General features: G+C 39.5%; 2 protein-coding genes across 3 annotated transcripts in view; both read left to right on the top strand.

Moving 5' to 3' along the window:
• Positions 1 to 10,067, top strand: part of dip2bb (disco-interacting protein 2 homolog Bb) — a 56,092-nt gene extending 46,025 nt beyond the window's left edge. For both annotated transcript variants that reach the window (XM_080892370.1, XM_080892371.1), the window contains 12 exons: positions 24 to 145; positions 558 to 669; positions 1,824 to 1,933; positions 2,387 to 2,517; positions 2,607 to 2,775; positions 2,864 to 3,034; positions 3,133 to 3,194; positions 3,420 to 3,477; positions 3,588 to 3,662; positions 3,750 to 3,924; positions 4,159 to 4,282; positions 6,956 to 10,067. In XM_080892370.1, coding sequence (XP_080748496.1) covers positions 24 to 145; positions 558 to 669; positions 1,824 to 1,933; positions 2,387 to 2,517; positions 2,607 to 2,775; positions 2,864 to 3,034; positions 3,133 to 3,194; positions 3,420 to 3,477; positions 3,588 to 3,662; positions 3,750 to 3,924; positions 4,159 to 4,282; positions 6,956 to 7,208 — 1,562 coding nt within the window. In that variant the 3' untranslated portion in view covers positions 7,209 to 10,067. The remainder of the gene's footprint in view (positions 1 to 23; positions 146 to 557; positions 670 to 1,823; positions 1,934 to 2,386; positions 2,518 to 2,606; positions 2,776 to 2,863; positions 3,035 to 3,132; positions 3,195 to 3,419; positions 3,478 to 3,587; positions 3,663 to 3,749; positions 3,925 to 4,158; positions 4,283 to 6,955) is intronic.
• Positions 10,068 to 12,914: 2,847 nt separating this feature from the next.
• Positions 12,915 to 17,891, top strand: atf1 (activating transcription factor 1). Its single transcript, XM_080892668.1, has 7 exons — positions 12,915 to 13,094; positions 14,847 to 14,969; positions 15,070 to 15,167; positions 15,259 to 15,392; positions 15,647 to 15,829; positions 16,575 to 16,728; positions 17,019 to 17,891. The coding sequence occupies exons 2-7, from the start codon at positions 14,847 to 14,849 to the stop codon at positions 17,161 to 17,163; spliced, it is 837 nt and encodes a 278-aa protein (XP_080748794.1). The 5' UTR covers positions 12,915 to 13,094; the 3' UTR covers positions 17,164 to 17,891.
• The last annotated feature ends 19 nt before the right edge of the window (positions 17,892 to 17,910 follow it).

The following is a 17,910-nucleotide window of genomic DNA, read 5'->3' as shown; positions in this document are numbered from 1 at the left end:
TTCCTCTGTTTGTTTTCCCTCAGGGATCGATTTGATTGCTGCTTTTTACGGCTGTCTCTATGCTGGATGTGTTCCTGTAAACGTCAGGCCTCCGCACCCTCAGAACCTGGCAGCCACGCTGCCTACTGTCCGCATGATCATTGACGTAAGTGCATGTGGTTACATGCATTTATGCCTGTCCTTTCATTTAATCCTAAGCAGGATCTCATTCGTGTAGATATTAGGACTAAAAAAAACACGTCCATACACTGGATTACTTCTACTTATGCTTTCACCAAAAATAACTCTGCAACTACTTGGCGCCTCTCTGCGCTTCATTAGATTTTAACAGATCTTTATGGCATCCAGTTTCCTGAAATAATTTCCATTTACAAGCTACATTGATTCCGAGAGCAAATTATGCTCATGAAGTGGGTCCAGTTACAGTGTCCATCATAGTTTCCACTTTTTAACTGTAATCGACCCGCTGATGGAATGTGCTGCTCACAATTTTACAACAAAAATGATTCTGACTGTTGTGTTGTTCACGCTCCCATTCAAATGTGTTTTGTTACCAGGTCAGTAAAGCTGCGTGCATCCTTACGACACAAAACCTCATGAGGACTCTGCGCTCCAAAGAGGCAGCTGCCTCTGTTAATGTTAAAACCTGGCCAACAATCATTGACACAGGTAGTAAATACTCTTAGTATGTTAATCAAGCCTGAACATATCTGAGTACTGCATGATGCTCTGGTTACAAGCCATGGGCTAAATCAGGCCCCCCCTTGTGGTGCCAGTTGGTATGATTGAGATGTTCCAGCTATTTTTAATGTTTTATAAACACCGTCAAGTATTTGCAACTCAGATGTAAGTATGCAGTTAGTATTCAGTTATTAATCCTTGTATCAAAGAATTATGAATAATAAGTCAGTAATGTGAAAGTCAGGCATTCTAAAGAAAGATGATTCACTGTCCTCACAGTTCATTCATTTTGGTAAATATTCTGGTAAATATAAAAGTTTGTTTATTATAAACTATCGTATTTATCAGAAGGTTGATCAAAATTAATCAAAAATTAAAGGTTAATGACTCTTTGTTTTTATTAGTAGCTTCATAGTATGGTGGTTTACACATTTGCCTAACAAGGAAAAGATCCATTACTTGGTCTCCGGAGGTTACACAAATCCTTTTTGGGGTTGTGTCCACTGTAAAGGCATCCGATGCAAAAGCAAACGTGTGTAGCTGCCCACTGCAGTGCCCCATTGTGACTGAGGGAGCTGCTTTTATAACAGTTTGCTGTCATTTTGCTATGCTATAGTTTTCAATGGTCCATCAACGTGATTTTTAAATAAATCAGCCGTGAAAGCTGTAAATAAGCAAACACGCCGAAAAGAAAATGAGAAAATAAAACACTTTTTTCCCCTGTTCAGTTTTAACATATGACAAAACTTTAAATCCTGCAGTTTCTTGTTATTTACATACACACTCCAAATTAAGTACACGTTGTTCACAGCGCTTGACTTTCTCATGTGTCAGATTCAAAGCAGGAACATGGTTCATTAGTTGTGGGTCGCAGTCGAGGCAGCGTAGATGAAGTTGGCGTCGGTTATTGTGGACTGTTTGAATCTGCAACACTGAGACACTAAAACAGGAAGCTGGACATTTCACTGCTTTCTACAATTGTTATCCAAGTTGCTCAGTGGGTAGATTTGTGAATAGACACCTGTTTGGTGAACTTTGAGTTAGTTGTTGCTTGCTGGATCCTATTCTATATCATTGCTCAATATTATCTTAAGTTTACTTTGTGCACAGCGCTGTAAAACCCACATTATTGGTGTTTGCAGATGACCTTCCTCGCCGCCGGCCTCCACAGATCTATAAGCCGCCCACAGCAGAGATGATAGCTTATCTGGATTTCAGCGTGTCCACAACAGGCATGCTCACTGGAGTCAAGGTGAGACACGTGACTTTTTATATGACTCCTCTACTGACTGGGGCTTTTACAGGATGGATTTTGCCACATGAAAAAGACTGTAAAAACACTGAGTCCTGTCACGGCGCTATTTTAAACCAAATATTGGCATCAATTCTGTGGTCGTTTTTTAATTTCGTGTTGGCTGTATCTTAAACTTGTTAATGACTGTCTGGTACACTGTCTCATACATTACAGCAGTAGTAGAGTAGTATTAAAACACCAGCAGGAATCAGCAGGGTGTCGTTTTTCTTGTTGTAATCCAGTACAGTCACAGATGCACATACCTGGAGCATGTCTTCATTTTTAAAAAGTGAAAGCGTGTAAGGAACAGTTTCTGGTTATATATGAGTGGCAGATATCTATGGAAGACTTTACTTTGTTTTATAAAACATACACAAAATTAATTCTTTATCTTTTCTTGTCTTTTGTCAGATCTCTCATGCAGCAGTCAGCGCACTTTGCCGCTCTATAAAGCTTCAATGTGAGCTGTACTCCTCTCGCCAAATAGCCATCTGTCTGGATCCTTATTGTGGTCTGGGCTTCGTCTTGTGGTGCCTCGCCAGGTACGGTAAAACGTCAGCTACAATATTTCATGGTTATTTACAAAGGTATCACTTTCCCCACTTTTTCACCTACATGTTTTGTCTCACAGTGTCTACTCAGGTCACCAGTCAATCCTGATTCCTCCGTTCGAGCTGGAGACCAGCTTGTCTCTGTGGCTAAGCACGCTCAGTCAGTACCGTATCAGAGACACCTTCTGCTCCTACTCTGTCATGGAGCTCTGCACTAAGGGATTGGGTACTCAGACAGATTTACTCAAGGTTAGGACTCGACATGCAGGAAGAGAAACAATACAGCTATTTTTAAAATAAAACATCATGGGTTTGATCATTTGCATGTTTGTTAAAGGCCCGTGGTGTGAACCTGTCGTGTGTGCGGAGCTGTGTGGTGATAGCAGAGGAACGCCCTCGTCTTGCCCTCACACACTCCTTCTCCAAACTGTTTAAGGATGTCGGGCTGTCGTCCAGAGCTGTCAGCACTGCTTTTGGTTCCAGAGTTAACCTGGCCATCTGCCTGCAGGTACACCAACCAGCAGGACGTCGCTGTTGATCATAGATCAAATGAGAAAGAAGTGGGACCTCTTTAAACCTGTTCTTTTATATATGTGTGTGTTTCAGGGCACCACTGGTCCTGATCCCTGTACGGTGTATGTGGACATGAAGTCCCTGCGCCATGACAGGTGAGAACAGTCAAGTTAGTTAAAGTAAACTTGCTAGTATTTAGTAAAAGCTTACTTTACACTTTTTTTCTAGCTAAATGGGATTTATTGGACGCGATCAATATAAAAAATAATATCACGTCTGGGGGGGTTTTCTGAAAAAACAATAAAAACAATAACACAGTGAGGTTAAAGATTAATTAGAACTTTGAATATTTATAAATGCGCTGCCTGTGTTTTTGGCAGAGTGAGGCTGGTGGAGAGAGGAGCACCTCAGAGTCTTCCTCTAATGGAGTCTGGCAAGGTGAAACTCATTATGCGCTGTCCTGTGTGGGTTTTTTTCTCAATTTTTGAGAGGTTTAATGAAAAGCATGTGAGTTGTATTTAGTGTCTTTGTTTCGCTGTCATTTTTAGATACTGCCAGGTGTTCGGGTGATCATAGTGAATCCAGAGACCCGAGGCCCACTTGGCGATTCTCATCTAGGAGAGGTTAACCACAGCACACACGCATATCGAGACCACACCTGAAGCTAGAGAAGATTTTCTCTGAAAGTTACAGATGTTTCTTTCTCTTAGATCTGGGTAAACAGCCCTCACAGTGCCAGTGGCTACTACACCATATACGGAGAGGAAAGTCTTCAGGCTGATCACTTCAACACCAAGCTCAGCTTCGGAGACCCGCACACTTTATGGGCCAGAACTGGATACCTGGGTTTTGTGAAGAGGACCGAGCTACTGGATGCAAGCGGGGGTAAATAGACCACAACTGAGCTAAAACCTGGACTCAGAAATATTGATGGAATAGTGCTGATAAGTTTAATGTAACAAGGTTTGCAGATTTAAACCTGATAAAGCATAAACTTAAACAAACTTTATGAAACTAAAGTAACCTCGATCCTACAGTAACCAATTACAAATTTTGCTGTAATGTGACTGAATTTGTTTGGGGGGGTGTTGCTTATATTGTTTGCATTTCTGTGCTCAGATCGGCATGATGCTCTGTTTGTGGTGGGCTCACTGGATGAGACATTGGAGCTACGAGGCTTGCGCTACCATCCTATTGACATTGAAACGTCAGTGTCACGGGCTCACCGAAGTATTGCTGAGAGGTGCGAATGCATGCACACACACCGACACACACTTTAATGTTTTTAACAATGTAGGAGTAGATAATAACTGCACATAAATAACCTGAGCTTAATATATAATAATATCCTATAGTATTTATTAAAAATAAAAGGGCAGCTCGTTCTCTTTCTTTTGGCAGGACTTTAGATATATAACAAATTTTGGGGTTAACTTGAGAAAAAAGGCAGTTGGAAAGGTCAAATGTATCATAATACTACAGTGGGGCAAAAAAGTATTTAGTCAGCCACCGATTGTGCAAGTTCCCCCACCTAAAATGATGACAGAGGTCAGTAATTTGCACCAGAGGTACACTTCAACTGTGAGAGACAGAATGTGAAAAAAAAATCCATGAATTCACATGGTAGGATTTGTAAAGAATTTATTCGTAAATTAGGGTGGAAAATAAGTATTTGGTCACCTCAAACAAGGAAAATCTCTGGCTCTCACAGACCTGTAACGTCTTCTGCAAGAAGCTTTTCTGTCCCCCACTCGTTACCTGTATGAATGGCACCTGTTTGAACTCATCATCTGTATAAAAGACACCTGTCCACAGCCTCAAACAGTCAGACTCCAAACTCCGCCATGGCCAAGACCAAAGAGCTTTCGAAGGACACCAGGAAAAGTATTGTAGACCTGCACCAGACTGGGAAGAGTGAATCTACAATAGGCAAGCAGCTTGGTGTGAAAAACCAACTGTGGGAGCAATCATCAGAAAATGGAAGACATACAAGACCACTGATAATCTCCCTCGATCTGGGGCTCCACGCAAGATCTCATCCCGTGGGGTCAAAATGATCATGAGAACGGTGAGCAAAGATCCCAGAACCACACGGGGGGACCTGGTGAATGACCTCCAGAGAGCTGGGACCAAAGTAACAAAGGTCACCATCAGTAACACACTACAACGGCAGGGAATCAAATCCCGCAGTGCCAGACGTGTTCCGCTGCTGAAGCCAGTGCATGTCCAGGCCCGTCTGAAGTTTGCCAGAGAGCACATGGATGATACAGCAGAGGATTGGGAGAATGTCATGTGGTCAGATGAAACCAAAGTAGAACTTTTTGGTATAAACTCAACTCGTCGTGTTTGGAGGAAGAAGAATACTGAGTTGCATCCCAAGAACACCATACCTACTGTGAAGCATGGGGGTGGAAACATCATGCTATGGGGCTGTTTTTCTGCCAAGGGGACAGGACGACTGATCCGTGTTAAGGACAGAATGAATGGGGCCATGTATCGTGAGATTTTGAGCCAAAACCTCCTTCCATCAGTGAGAACTTTGAAGATGAAACGAGGCTGGGTCTTCCAACATGACAATGATCCAAAACACACCGCCCGGGCAACAAAGGAGTGGCTCCGTAAGAAGCATTTGAAAGTCCTGGAGTGGCCTAGCCAGTCTCCAGACCTCAACCCCATAGAAAATCTGTGGCGGGAGTTGAAAGTCCGTGTTGCTCGGCGACAGCCCCAAAACATCACTGCTCTCGAGAAGATCTGCATGGAGGAATGGGCCAAAATACCAGCTACTGTGTGTGCAAACCTGGTAAAGACCTATAGTAAACGTTTGACCTCTGTTATTGCCAACAAAGGTTATGTTACAAAGTATTGAGTTGTATTTTTGTTATTGACCAAATACTTATTTTCCACCCTGATTTACGAATAAATTCTTTACAAATCCTACCATGTGGATTCATGGATTTTTCTTTCACATTCTGCCTCTCACAGTTGAAGTGTACCTCTGGTGCAAATTACTGACCTCTGTCATCATTTTAGGTGGGGGAACTTGCACAATCGGTGGCTGACTAAATACTTTTTTGCCCCACTGTATATTGTGATATTTAAAAACCCCATGTAACAGTATCATTTCTGAAACGTTGTCAACACAATTAAAGGCAGTACAATTACAAACATAGTTTTAAGGATAAAAGACATGTTATGAACATGTTCCTATATGCTGTTAATGCAAACAAAGTCAATATAGCATTAATATCATTTTGACCTACAGAGGAATCGATGGACTTTGAAGGATAAGTCAGAGGTCACGTATGAAGTCATATTTGAAGTGTTTAAACAGTACTTTCTGTATCTTGACAAAACATACCACACCTCTGAGATTCCTGTCAATTCTCGGCCAACAAATCATTAACTTGACCTTGAACAACTTCATGGATTTAAGCCAGATTTTAATGGATCATTAACATGACCCTACAAAGTTTTATCAGAATTCATTCAAAATGTTTCCAGCTATTGTGTTTACAGACAGAAAGACACACAGAAACGCTGCCAAAAACATAACCTCCTTGGCGTGAGTAAAAAGCCTGGCTGGTACTAATAAGGATAGAAATATAAACCTTGCAGATAATCATTGAAAATATTATGTCTACATTCATTTAGAAATCAGCTGTTTTTGTTGTTGTTTATGGGAGAAAGAAATACAAGAAGTGATGAACTAATTTCAAAGGAAGAGCAACTGAGAAAATAACCTTGAAAACATGAAGGTAAAAGCAGTAAAATTGAGCCTTTGTGTATAAATTTTGGAACCCCACTGCCTTAATAAAAGATTACATTTTAGGCTGTCATCACAACGTAATATCCGATTAGTTATTATTATTCCTCATCGTGACACTGCTGTTAAGTGCCTCGTCCTTGTGCCTCACAGTGCTGTGTTTACGTGGACCAACCTGCTGGTGGTGGTGTCGGAGCTGTGTGGTTCAGAGCAGGATGCGTTGGACCTGGTGCCTCTGATAACCAACGTGGTGCTGGAGGAGCACCACCTCATTGTGGGTGTGGTGGTCATCGTTGACCCCGGTGTCATTCCGATCAACTCCAGGGGAGAAAAGCAACGCATGCACCTTCGTGACTCTTTCCTCGCTGACCAGCTGGATCCTATCTATGTTGCTTACAACATGTGAGCACTTGTGGTGGTGTTCTGGGATTTAAAAAAAATAATAATAATTTTTTAGCCATTATCCCGCCATCTGGCTACTGGCTTGGTTGAGGTGTAAGGCAAAAGCATGAACCACATATACTGACACCTAGCCCTGTGTGACACCAGCATATCTTGGCCACATGCATGTCTGTGATTGGATCTGTGATGCTTGGAGTTGTTCACTGTGTTTTTGTTTTTTGTTTTTTTTGTTTTTTTTTCAATATATAGAATTTTGGGGAAGAGGTAACATGTGCATGTCGCACATTGGAAGCAAAAAAAGAAAAAGTCCCTGCTGCTTCTTTTCTTTTTTTGTTCTGCAGAAGGGACGGAACAACACATACAACAGGCCGTTACCACAAAAACCTTCCCTTTTGTGTCTACGCACCGCAACTGCACTTCAATCTGCAACTTGAAATATTTTTACATTTCAGACGCACACAAACGCATCTGCTGAGCCCTCGTCATTTATCACTAATACAGATGAATAAGAGGGCAAACTGTGAAAATAACAGCAAGTCTGTGGACATTACTTAAAATGCTTTTTTTTCCCTTAATAATGAAGCCAAATAGATTTTCCTGCCCTAATATATTTCTTGCCTTATAAAACTTTCAAACAGCCATACATTCCTAACTTAATTTTTAAGACTTTACCCTGAACGGCTGTTGATTCTCCTTTGGGTCTGAATAGTAGTTGAAATCCTGGTAGATATCCAAAGGGATCAAAGCAAAAGATGAAAGAGGCCGTATTCTGTACTGTACTTACAAGGGCCTCCTTTTATTTTAGATACTGTACGTAACTGTATAGATATTTTTAATTGTAAAAATGTATAGATGCTTACTCAGCTCTCTCGGTTGATGGTTTGTAGATAAAGAACCCAACAGGGAGATTACAACAGTAGCAGAAAGAAGATTGTAAATACAGTTTAACAGTTTCGAAGTGGTACACTAGCTATGTAATGGAGGATAAAGGTAAATAACTTTAAAGCATTATTAGTCAGGATGAATTTAACATTGCACTTTCACAAAAAAAATCTCTATTTTATTATAACAATGAGGCATTATAAATGGTTCAGGAGCATGTGTGTGATGAATCTTGGCTGAGGACTTTTGAGGTGTCAGTGGGAGGACTATTGCTGGTAATGCCAGGAAACTTTCTATCAGCCGCTGCGGGGGGGGGGAGTGTCTACGGAGAAGGCTAAAAACAATATTATGACTGTTTTCAGGCTACCAGGTTATTTTGTAAGAAAAAGCAGGCCCCACAAGTGTTCATATATAATCCATTACCATCATACTTGCAAAAGAGCCATGCCCCTCTAAGTTTACTTTACACAATAGAGCAAGTATGTAAAAGTTCAGCCCGTTTCTCCCCTCACCGCTAGAAGGTTCATTCAAACTGTGTTTTGTCTTTGTGCAACTTTGTAAATAGTTAACTCTGAATGGCAAAAGCAATGCTGTTAGTACCATCATTATGTATCTGGATTATTTTCTGTGTTCAGTCACTGGATTTTTAGAAGCACTTGTGAATCCATCTGCAGAGCTTAGCCAGATTTAAAACATCTTTGGTTGATAATGAAAGGTAATGCAGAAAAATGGGTAAAAAAAAATAAATAAAAAGCAGCTAGATATATTTGCAAACTGTAGTTGGATTCCTGCGAACTCGTGCTTCTCCTTGTGCTCCTCAGAGAAGTAAAAGTTTGTTTGTTTTGGATCATACTGTTTCAGTGATGAACCTTGAATATCAACATGTATATAGTAATTGTTTTTTTGGGGGGTTTTTTGTTCTGTTTGGACTTTTGCTGTAGTTTTATTATAACATTCAGTCATGCCAAACATTTTAGAAACAACTTTAACATAACTGGGAATGATAATCATTTAATGACTGCACTTTGCACTGGTGGTACTTAACAGCAGGTTTCTAATGTGTGAACTTTATCCCCGTTCAATGTTACATTAAGTATGTAATGTAATTTTACAGCTTGATACTTGTTTTTGCCTAGTTTCAAATCCCCCCCCCCCCCCCACACACACACACATATATATATTAAAAAAACGAATAGCTCTTCATCTTAGCTTTAACACTGCATCCTACAGTTGCAGCAGAATGTTTGCATGACTCAGCCAAGCACAAGAAGGAATTGTCTTGAGGCACATCTTGTCTTGAGGCACAAATGTGGGGGAGGGAGGGGATTTAAATATGTTTGAAACTGTATATTCAGGGAACAAAACTCCTAGGACAGGGATGGACCAGCTGGTCCCGTGGTGCAATCTGTGAAGAGTACCCATAAAATGTAGACATTTGTCAAAATGAGGCGTCACAAACCTAATAAGCATACAGAGGGGTAACTGACAACCAGTGTCCATCTACCATCAACCTGCTTCACTGGGAAGTCTACAAGGGCTTCTTCTGGTTTCCACTCTTTTTTTTCTCCGTCAGAGTTCTTACACACTATGCAATCCCGACGACGGTGTAATTTCTTTTCAAAGCTTGCACAGTCTGGTGAAATAAACATGATGCTTATACATTTTGTAATTACTAAGAACGGAGGACTGAACAAATTTAATCAGTAGTGTACTTAAGACTGTATTCATCTCTTGAGTTGTTCTGTCAATGTTTTGTGTATGCACACTTTAGTATGTTGTATTTTAATTATTTGGTGAAATCTAAACTTGCTCCAAGAAGGTGTGATCCACTGATTAATCTTTATTGCTACAGAGGTGTTTCAACTTGTATAGTTAAAAAAAATAATACTAAGGTGGTACACTTTCCCATTTTCTCACTTATTTTCTATTTTGGTTTGTTGTACTTTGTTTTATACTTTATGTATAAGTAATGCAGAATAAAAAGAACCATTTAATCATTTCAAGTGTCTGGATATTCTTGAGCTTACTAATGAATACTGTTATTACTCTAAATATCTTACACTCTTTGAATTATTGTACACACTGCATCCCCACAGACTGTGGTCAAAAAGGGATGGACATGATCAGTGACTCGCGTAGGCTGTGGTGTTTAAACGATGCTCAGCTGGGGCCCCAAATGTTCCAAGAAAAGATCCCCCACATCATTACTGCACCACCACCAGCTGGAACTGTTGATATAACAGGATGGATTTATGTTTCCAGCCAGATTTTGACCCTGCCATCCGAATGTTGAAATCGAAACTTAGCAGACCAGGAAACCTTTTTCCAATTTTAGTGAGCCCATGTGAATTTTAGCCTTGACAAACCTGGCACCCGATGAGGTCTTCTGCTGCTGTAGCCCATCTACTTCAAAGGTAGATGTCTTGTATTTCTCCATAGTTTGGTTGTAACAAGTTGTTATTTGAATTATCGTCTTTTCCTATCGGGAGAAGCAATTTGGCCTCTGGCATCAAAAGCACATTTTCACATAGAGACCTGCTGCTCACTGGATATTTTCTCTTTCTCCAATCATTTTCAGTAAACTCTATTGATGCCTGTGTGGGGAAAATCCCAATACATCAGTAGTTACTGAAACTCTCAGATCACTCTGGCACCAGCAAGGATACCATGTTCAAAGTTACATTAAATCCCCCTTCTTAGGGGACAACTGCTCTTGCAAGTTGTCTTGACCATTTCCACATGCCTAAATACATTGACGCGCTACCATGGGAATGGGTGATTTTTTAAATTTTTATTTTTGTTAAGGAGCTGCTGAATGGGAGCACATAACAAAGTGTAAGTTAAGTGTAAGTGCTTCATTTACAGTAACTTCTACCTACTCCACACTATATGCAGTAGAAGTCTTGATTCTCTCTGAAAGGATGTGAAAACAACTCAACACCTTTTTTCTGTGAAAAATTACATAAGTCACTCACTTAGACACACTGTAGGTTTACAGAGCTGCAGTCTTATCTTTTCTGCACTGCCATATTTTCAGCAGGCACACCTGCACACAGACATTTAGTGAGTGTATTTCTATAGGATACATCTTTTGAACCTATTACAGAATAACCTGGGTCATATTCTCAAGTAACAGGCTCTGCAGTTCTACCAATAATTTTGCACATGTTTTGTAAGGTCACAATGACCTTGACCATAATCACCATAACTAGTTCATGCCTGTGTCAGTTTGTGTCAAATCTGAAAAAAATTGCCTCATGGAGTTTGAGATTTACATTTGCACAGCTGTCACTGACTCCGAGCTGAAAACATATCAGTCTTTTAAAAGATATGCAACAAACATGAACATAACTTTTAGCAAATGGGTCAAACCATTGATGCGACTTCAGAGGGGATTTTTTTTTTTACTGGTACTGAGATTTTTTTCACCCCTAACCCCCTCCCTGAACCTGGTTCAGCCTGAGGTTTATTCCTGTTAAAAAGGAGTTCTTTCTTCCCACTTTGGCCAAGCGGGTTGTTTGATTGCTGGATTTTTCTCCATTTTCTGTAGGGTCTACACTTTACAATATAAAGCACCTTGAGGTGACTGTTGTTGTGATTTGGCATTATATAAATTAAATTCATGTGAACTAAATTAAATTACATGCGTACATAAAAGTGGCAAGTGTCTAAGAAGCGTTAACAACAAAACATACTACATTATACATGATCTAAAAAATATGTAATATTTTTGTCAAATTTAAATGTTAAAAAAAAAAAGGCCTGTATTTATATAGCGCTTTACTAGTCCCTAAGGACCCCAAAGCGCTTTACATATCCAGTCATCCACCCATTCGTGATGGCAAGCTACATTGTAGCCACAGCCACCCTGGGGCGCACTGACAGAGGCAAGGCTGCCGGACACTGGCGCCACCGGGCCCTCTGACCACCACCAGTAGGCAACGGGTGAAGTGTCTTGCCCAAGGACACAACGACCGAGACTGTCCAAGCCGGGGCTCGAACCGGCAACTTTCCGATTATAAGGCGAACTCCCAACTCTTGAGCCACGATCGCCCCAATCGATTACTAAATCACATAGATATAGTAAAAAAATTACAACTTCTATTTAAAACATAATTAAAAAACAAAAATAACTAAGAAGACACTAGCATCATCAAATCAGGACAGAATCATAAAAAGAAAAATCAAATTAGATATCAAACTCAAAAGGACAGAAGGACGACATTAAAAAGTTGCAAACATTTAGTCTTGAATGCTCTGCACAAAGTCATATATATATATATATATATATATATATATATATATATATATATATATATATATATATGTGTGTGTGTGTGTGTGTGTGTGTGTGTGTGTGTGTAATATCATAGATAGTTGAGTTTGTTGTCTCATTAAAAGCAAGAAAAAAAATTGGCCTTTTGTGTGCAAATTTTGATTTGAGAATGCATAGAACGTGGCAAGAACCTGCACTACATGAATAATATAAAATGCATAATCAGCAACAACTAGAGAAGAATCAGAGAAAATGTTGTCAACTATATTAACCATTAACATGAAGACAAAAACAAATGAGAAGATGTGTCAGGAGGCTGTCCACAGATAGAGCATTTCACACCTGTCATTCTTTGATCCGTTTAAATGAACCTTCTTCAAGTCAACATCTCAGAAAATGTTGCAGCTCGAATAGTCAGAATTGTCTTTATTCCCTGAAAACATAATGAAGTAAACTTTTCATTTCTCTGTGTTTACTAGTTGTTCAAACTCTTCTCACCAATCACAAAGCCTAAAGAAACTGTTACGTAATGCGTCTTTGCTTTAGCAGCACCGCCCATTTCCTTTGGGAAAAAAGTGGTCAGCGATTTTTTTAGCTGACATCTTTATGTTTTTAGCCTTTTAGCCTTCGGTGCTAAGTACTTTTAGGATTACTTTTTTTGATCAAAGGTCTATACCCAAATCGCAGGAAGTCCACGCTGTGAGCGAGAGCAGCTTCTCTGCATTTGAAAAGGTAAATTTCAGCTGCCTGAGCGGCAATTTTGTGCTCGTGTGGCTGTCTGCTCGGCTGTGGCGGTAATGGCGGCTGCTACTTCGTCAACTCCTCGCCGTTTTACGAAAAGGGAAGGTGTAGTTAGCTTAATGGCTCCCCGTATCGCTGACGTCTGTTGACGCGGTAACTTGCGTGCCAGTGACAGAGTTGCACATACTTGCTCATTCAGACAAAAGCTTGTCCATCCTTTGAATCGGAGGAGAGAAACTTGCCTCGGATGTTGCTATGAAATCGATTTATAAGATTTAAACTGCTCAACATCCGTTTTACTGTACGTTAGCTACCGTTAACTAGCAAGTGTAACCTTAGTGATCTAGATCATTCTAGCAGTGAGGAGCTTTTATTTCACCCGAAAACGTTTGCTTGGGATGGAAGTTGCACATTGTAAAATTAGCAATAAATGAATAAAGAAAAAAAAGTTGAAACTGTTGACTGTCGGGCCTAGGCATGTTTCGTAACTCCTTTGCAACGTTAGTTGCATTTGGGCTAGCGCGACCTAACCAAAGAGGAAGTTGTTTTTTTAGTTGGCTGTAATTCATGTTTTTTAAACTGCAGAATAATTAAATAAACTGTGATTTGACCGCTCATATATTCTTCACAGTGATTGTATTAATGGTGTTAAGTAGTAGAGGAAAAGAAGCAGAGAAGGCCACAGCGGATTGGTTACAACATGTCACAGGCGTACCACCCCGCCACAGAAAGTTGTTGTTAACACTAGCGCCACTATGAAACGGTAATGACTTATTTCTTCCCAGTTACTATGGAAGAAGTACAGCAGGTCAGCAATGGCATTGAGTCACAGACTGCAACCATTCCCACTACCATCACAACCTCTCAGTTCTCACAGATAGGCCACCAGGTAACTAATAGATTCAAAATGCATTAAGAAGTATCACTGCTATACTACAGCTGCTCTCGCACTGCTGATAATACAAGGCCACTTATGAATGCCAGGCTGAAAGCGCATATCTGACCTTTTGTTACAGCTTCATGTTTAGGTTCATTCATGAAGTTTTTTGTTTTCAACTCTTGCTGTCACACACCTTAAATTTGTTTACTTAAAATGGATTAAAGAAAAATTGAAACGAAAAAACCAAATACATTCTAGGTTGTAGTGTAGTAAGTCTGCTTGGCTTAATCTTGCTTCTTATTTCATAAAGCTGTTTCAATTCATATCTGTAGTACTATTAAGGTCACAATATCTATGAACTATCCACTTAAAGTACATGGTGTCCAAATGAGGATAAATGAAGACTTACATGTGACAAAAAGCAACTATGTGGAATCATATTGTTATCAGCTTGTCGGGTTTATAAATAATAATTTTAAAGATAATTTTTCTTAAGATATCCTTTTATAGTTTGTTATTTTTAGTCATACTAATTGGATATTGCCCTTGCTACTGAATGTCTTTTAAAAAAGGGAGGGGAAAAGCTTTTGTGAACAATTAAAGACGAATTTACCTCTACTAAAACTACACCGGCGTGCCACAGGAAGCTTCGTGGCTAAATATGGCAAAAATAAAAAGTATGTTGTGTGTAAATTTGAGTGAAAATTTCCTTATATCCTTATTAATATTTCTGTTGTTCTCAAAAGTTCGGAGCACACTTGTGTGTATGTATACACACACACACACACACTCACTGACACCAAGCTACTATGTCAAACATACAGTTTTTTGACATTTAGAACTTTTCTGTGTTTTTTTTCCAGATGTCACTGGGTGGTTCTCCTGTAGCTGTTGTGCAGCTGCCTGGTGGTCAGTTTCAGGTTCAGGGTGTGATCCAGTCTGCACAGTCATCAGTCATTCAGTCCCCTCAGGGGCAAAATACACATGTAAGACCGGCTGCTTTTCTCAGCTCTGTATTTATTTTATTTTCAAATGGACCTTTTGCTTAAATTGTTTTTATATCATAATTGACCACCTACTTTCAAGGCCCTGGGTACAGACAGTGAAGACTCACAGGATTCATCAGACAGTGGAGCAGCAACTCAAAAAACCAGAGAAATACTGGCGAGGCGGCCTTCATATCGGTAAGGAAAACAAACAAACAAAAAGAAACTGAAAACCCAGTTCTTGTTTAATAAACAACAATTCAGGAACTGTCATTTTTTCACATTATAGAAAAATCCTGAATGACCTTTCAGCAGAGGAAGTGGCACACATTGAGGGAAAGGACAGCAGTCCCACATCCACAGGAGTTACGGGTGTTACAGTACCAACCACACCAATCTACCAGACCAGCAGCGGCCAGTACAGTAAGAGCTTTTCCCTTCGGTTATACTTGAAAGGAGAACCTACAAAATCTTTCTCGCTGACTTGCGAAATTAAGAATTGCAAAATTAAGAATTGCCTTGAAATGTAAAATATATATATATGGAAAAGAGCTCTATATACATGGAGCGCTATACTGAAAGTTAGAATTTTTGTAGTACTTGAGCTACTCACAAAAAATGTAACTTTTACTTTTGCTTTACCAGCTTCTAATACTCTTTGTGTAATTTTTTTCTAGTTACCATAGCTGCAAATGGCACAATCCAGCTGGCATCTCCAGGGTCCGAAGGCATTCAGGGACTTCAGGCTGTCACCATGGCCAACTCTGGTGGAGCCCAGTCAAGCACCACCATCCTTCAGTATGCCCAGACACCCGATGGACAGCAGATACTGGTGCCTAGCAATCAGGTTGTTGTACAAGGTGAGTCAATAAAATTTGCCAGAGTTTTCAAGCAGTTTTTTCCTGATTACTTTTTTGTGAGCTTAAATGTGTTCAGCTAAATTATGCTCTCTCATAACATGTTCCGGTCAGATGACGGTGCCTTATCAAGGGGCTCTGACTACAAGAACAATGTAGGATTGGCAATCAAAAAAGTAAATCCAGTCACAAGTCTTCCTGGAGCTTACTCCAACATCCTGTAGTACATACCACGGACCAGTAGAATATGGAAAAACACACATACTACACTAAATACTTACCTACCATGCAGCATATTGTGTAGTGGCCTTGTGTCTGAAAATCTTTACATTCTTAGATTTTATCTGCTCAGTGGTATGTGTGTAGTAACTTGCCAAATACAGCTTGTAAGGTTCTTTATAAGAACCATCTTACTTCCAACAAGATGTCTTTTTATTTTTCAGTCTAATTATTGTTTATTTGAAAAACAAACCCAAACTGCTAGTTGAGTCACATAGGTTTGAAATCTTTTGAAATAAGAGGGGTAGAAAAAAGGCCAAAAAACCCGAGCAGTAATAATTCAAATTTCAGGTGAACACAAGAATTCCTCGTGTGTGCCAAGTGAAGTAACATATGTCTTGTTGGACTATACCACTGTACATAGTTCTGGTCAACTGAGAAGTAATTACTGATCAAGCATCTTAACTCATGCCTGCATGCAAAACTCTTGTTTTTCCAGTTGTAATTCTTTGACTATTGTTCCACACAGGTGCAGGAGGAGAAGTGCAGACGTACCAGATCCGCACAGCACCCACATCCACTTCCTTGCCTCAGACTGTAGTTATGACGTCTCCTGTGGGACTGTCCCAGACTAAAACTGATGATCCAACAATGAAAAGAGAAATTAGGCTCGCAAAAAACAGGTAAATCCACAGTGTATTTGTGAGTAAAACAAGGTCTCATATTCCGCCTGGATGGGGAAGCTTTAACAAGTTGTATGAAAAAGCTATAAGTTTACAAAATCATCAACTGATTTGGACCCGAAAAAACAATCTATAGGTGTGAAAATGCCCCAGGTGCTTTGACTTTGTGTACATTCATTTTATGGTTATAGTTATAGTTGGGGAGGTAGGGATTGGACAAAATCCTCTATCACCGTATCAATAAGTTTATAGTGCACATTGTGAAACACTTTTTTTTTTCCTGTTTTCAGAGAGGCAGCCCGTGAATGTCGACGGAAGAAAAAGGAATATGTTAAATGCCTGGAAAACCGCGTAGCTGTTCTCGAGAACCAAAACAAGACTCTGATTGAAGAACTCAAAACATTAAAAGATCTTTATTGTGTTAAAACAGGTTAACCTGTGTGAATAATGTTCATGGATTGGGACGTAGTGTGACAGTGGTGCACCTCAGCCATTTGGACGTGATGGGGTTTCTGGGAACACTTCATTTCAGGCTGAGATTCTACAGGGTTTTGTTTTTTGTTTTGTTTTTTTACTCTGTTTGATATATATAAAAAAAAGTGACTTATAGCAGTGACATTTACTCGGGAAAAAAATACAAATTGGCCATTTTTCCACCTGCTGTTTTTAAAAAATGCTAATGCTATAACATTTATAGTTGTGTACATTTTTAATAATGGGAGATGTGAAATTGTGAGCTTTAATGTTGAGTCTCAGTTTCTAAATGTATCCCTTTCCTTTTTTTCTTGTTTTTTTTTTAACTTTGCTGTTGGATTTTTTTTTCTTAAACAACATCTGCAGAAATTTGACTATATAATTACTACACAGACATATTTTGTTTATTTTATGAACCAGCATTTCCCCTCATTTCCCTATACGGAGATGTTACAATTGTCATTCCTTATATTTGTGCAATGCAATATAAAAGGTAAGAGAGAAAGGAAACAAACAAAATTAAGTGTGGTTTGTTTGGGTGTTTTATGGCCGTTCCTTAGACAATCAGGGAAAAAAAAGCACAGTGTCCAGGTAATATTTATTATATACATCATGGGAGGGAAGGGAAAGGAGAACAAAACAGTAAATGAAATGTTGCTGATTGTGTAAATAAATATATTTTCACTCAATTTATGTAGTGTGGCTAAT

Source organism: Rhamphochromis sp. 'chilingali', assembly GCF_963969265.1.
Source record: "Rhamphochromis sp. 'chilingali' genome assembly, chromosome: 9".
NCBI lineage: Eukaryota > Metazoa > Chordata > Actinopteri > Cichliformes > Cichlidae > Rhamphochromis > Rhamphochromis sp. 'chilingali'.
This window is presented reverse-complemented; position numbering and strand designations above follow the sequence as displayed.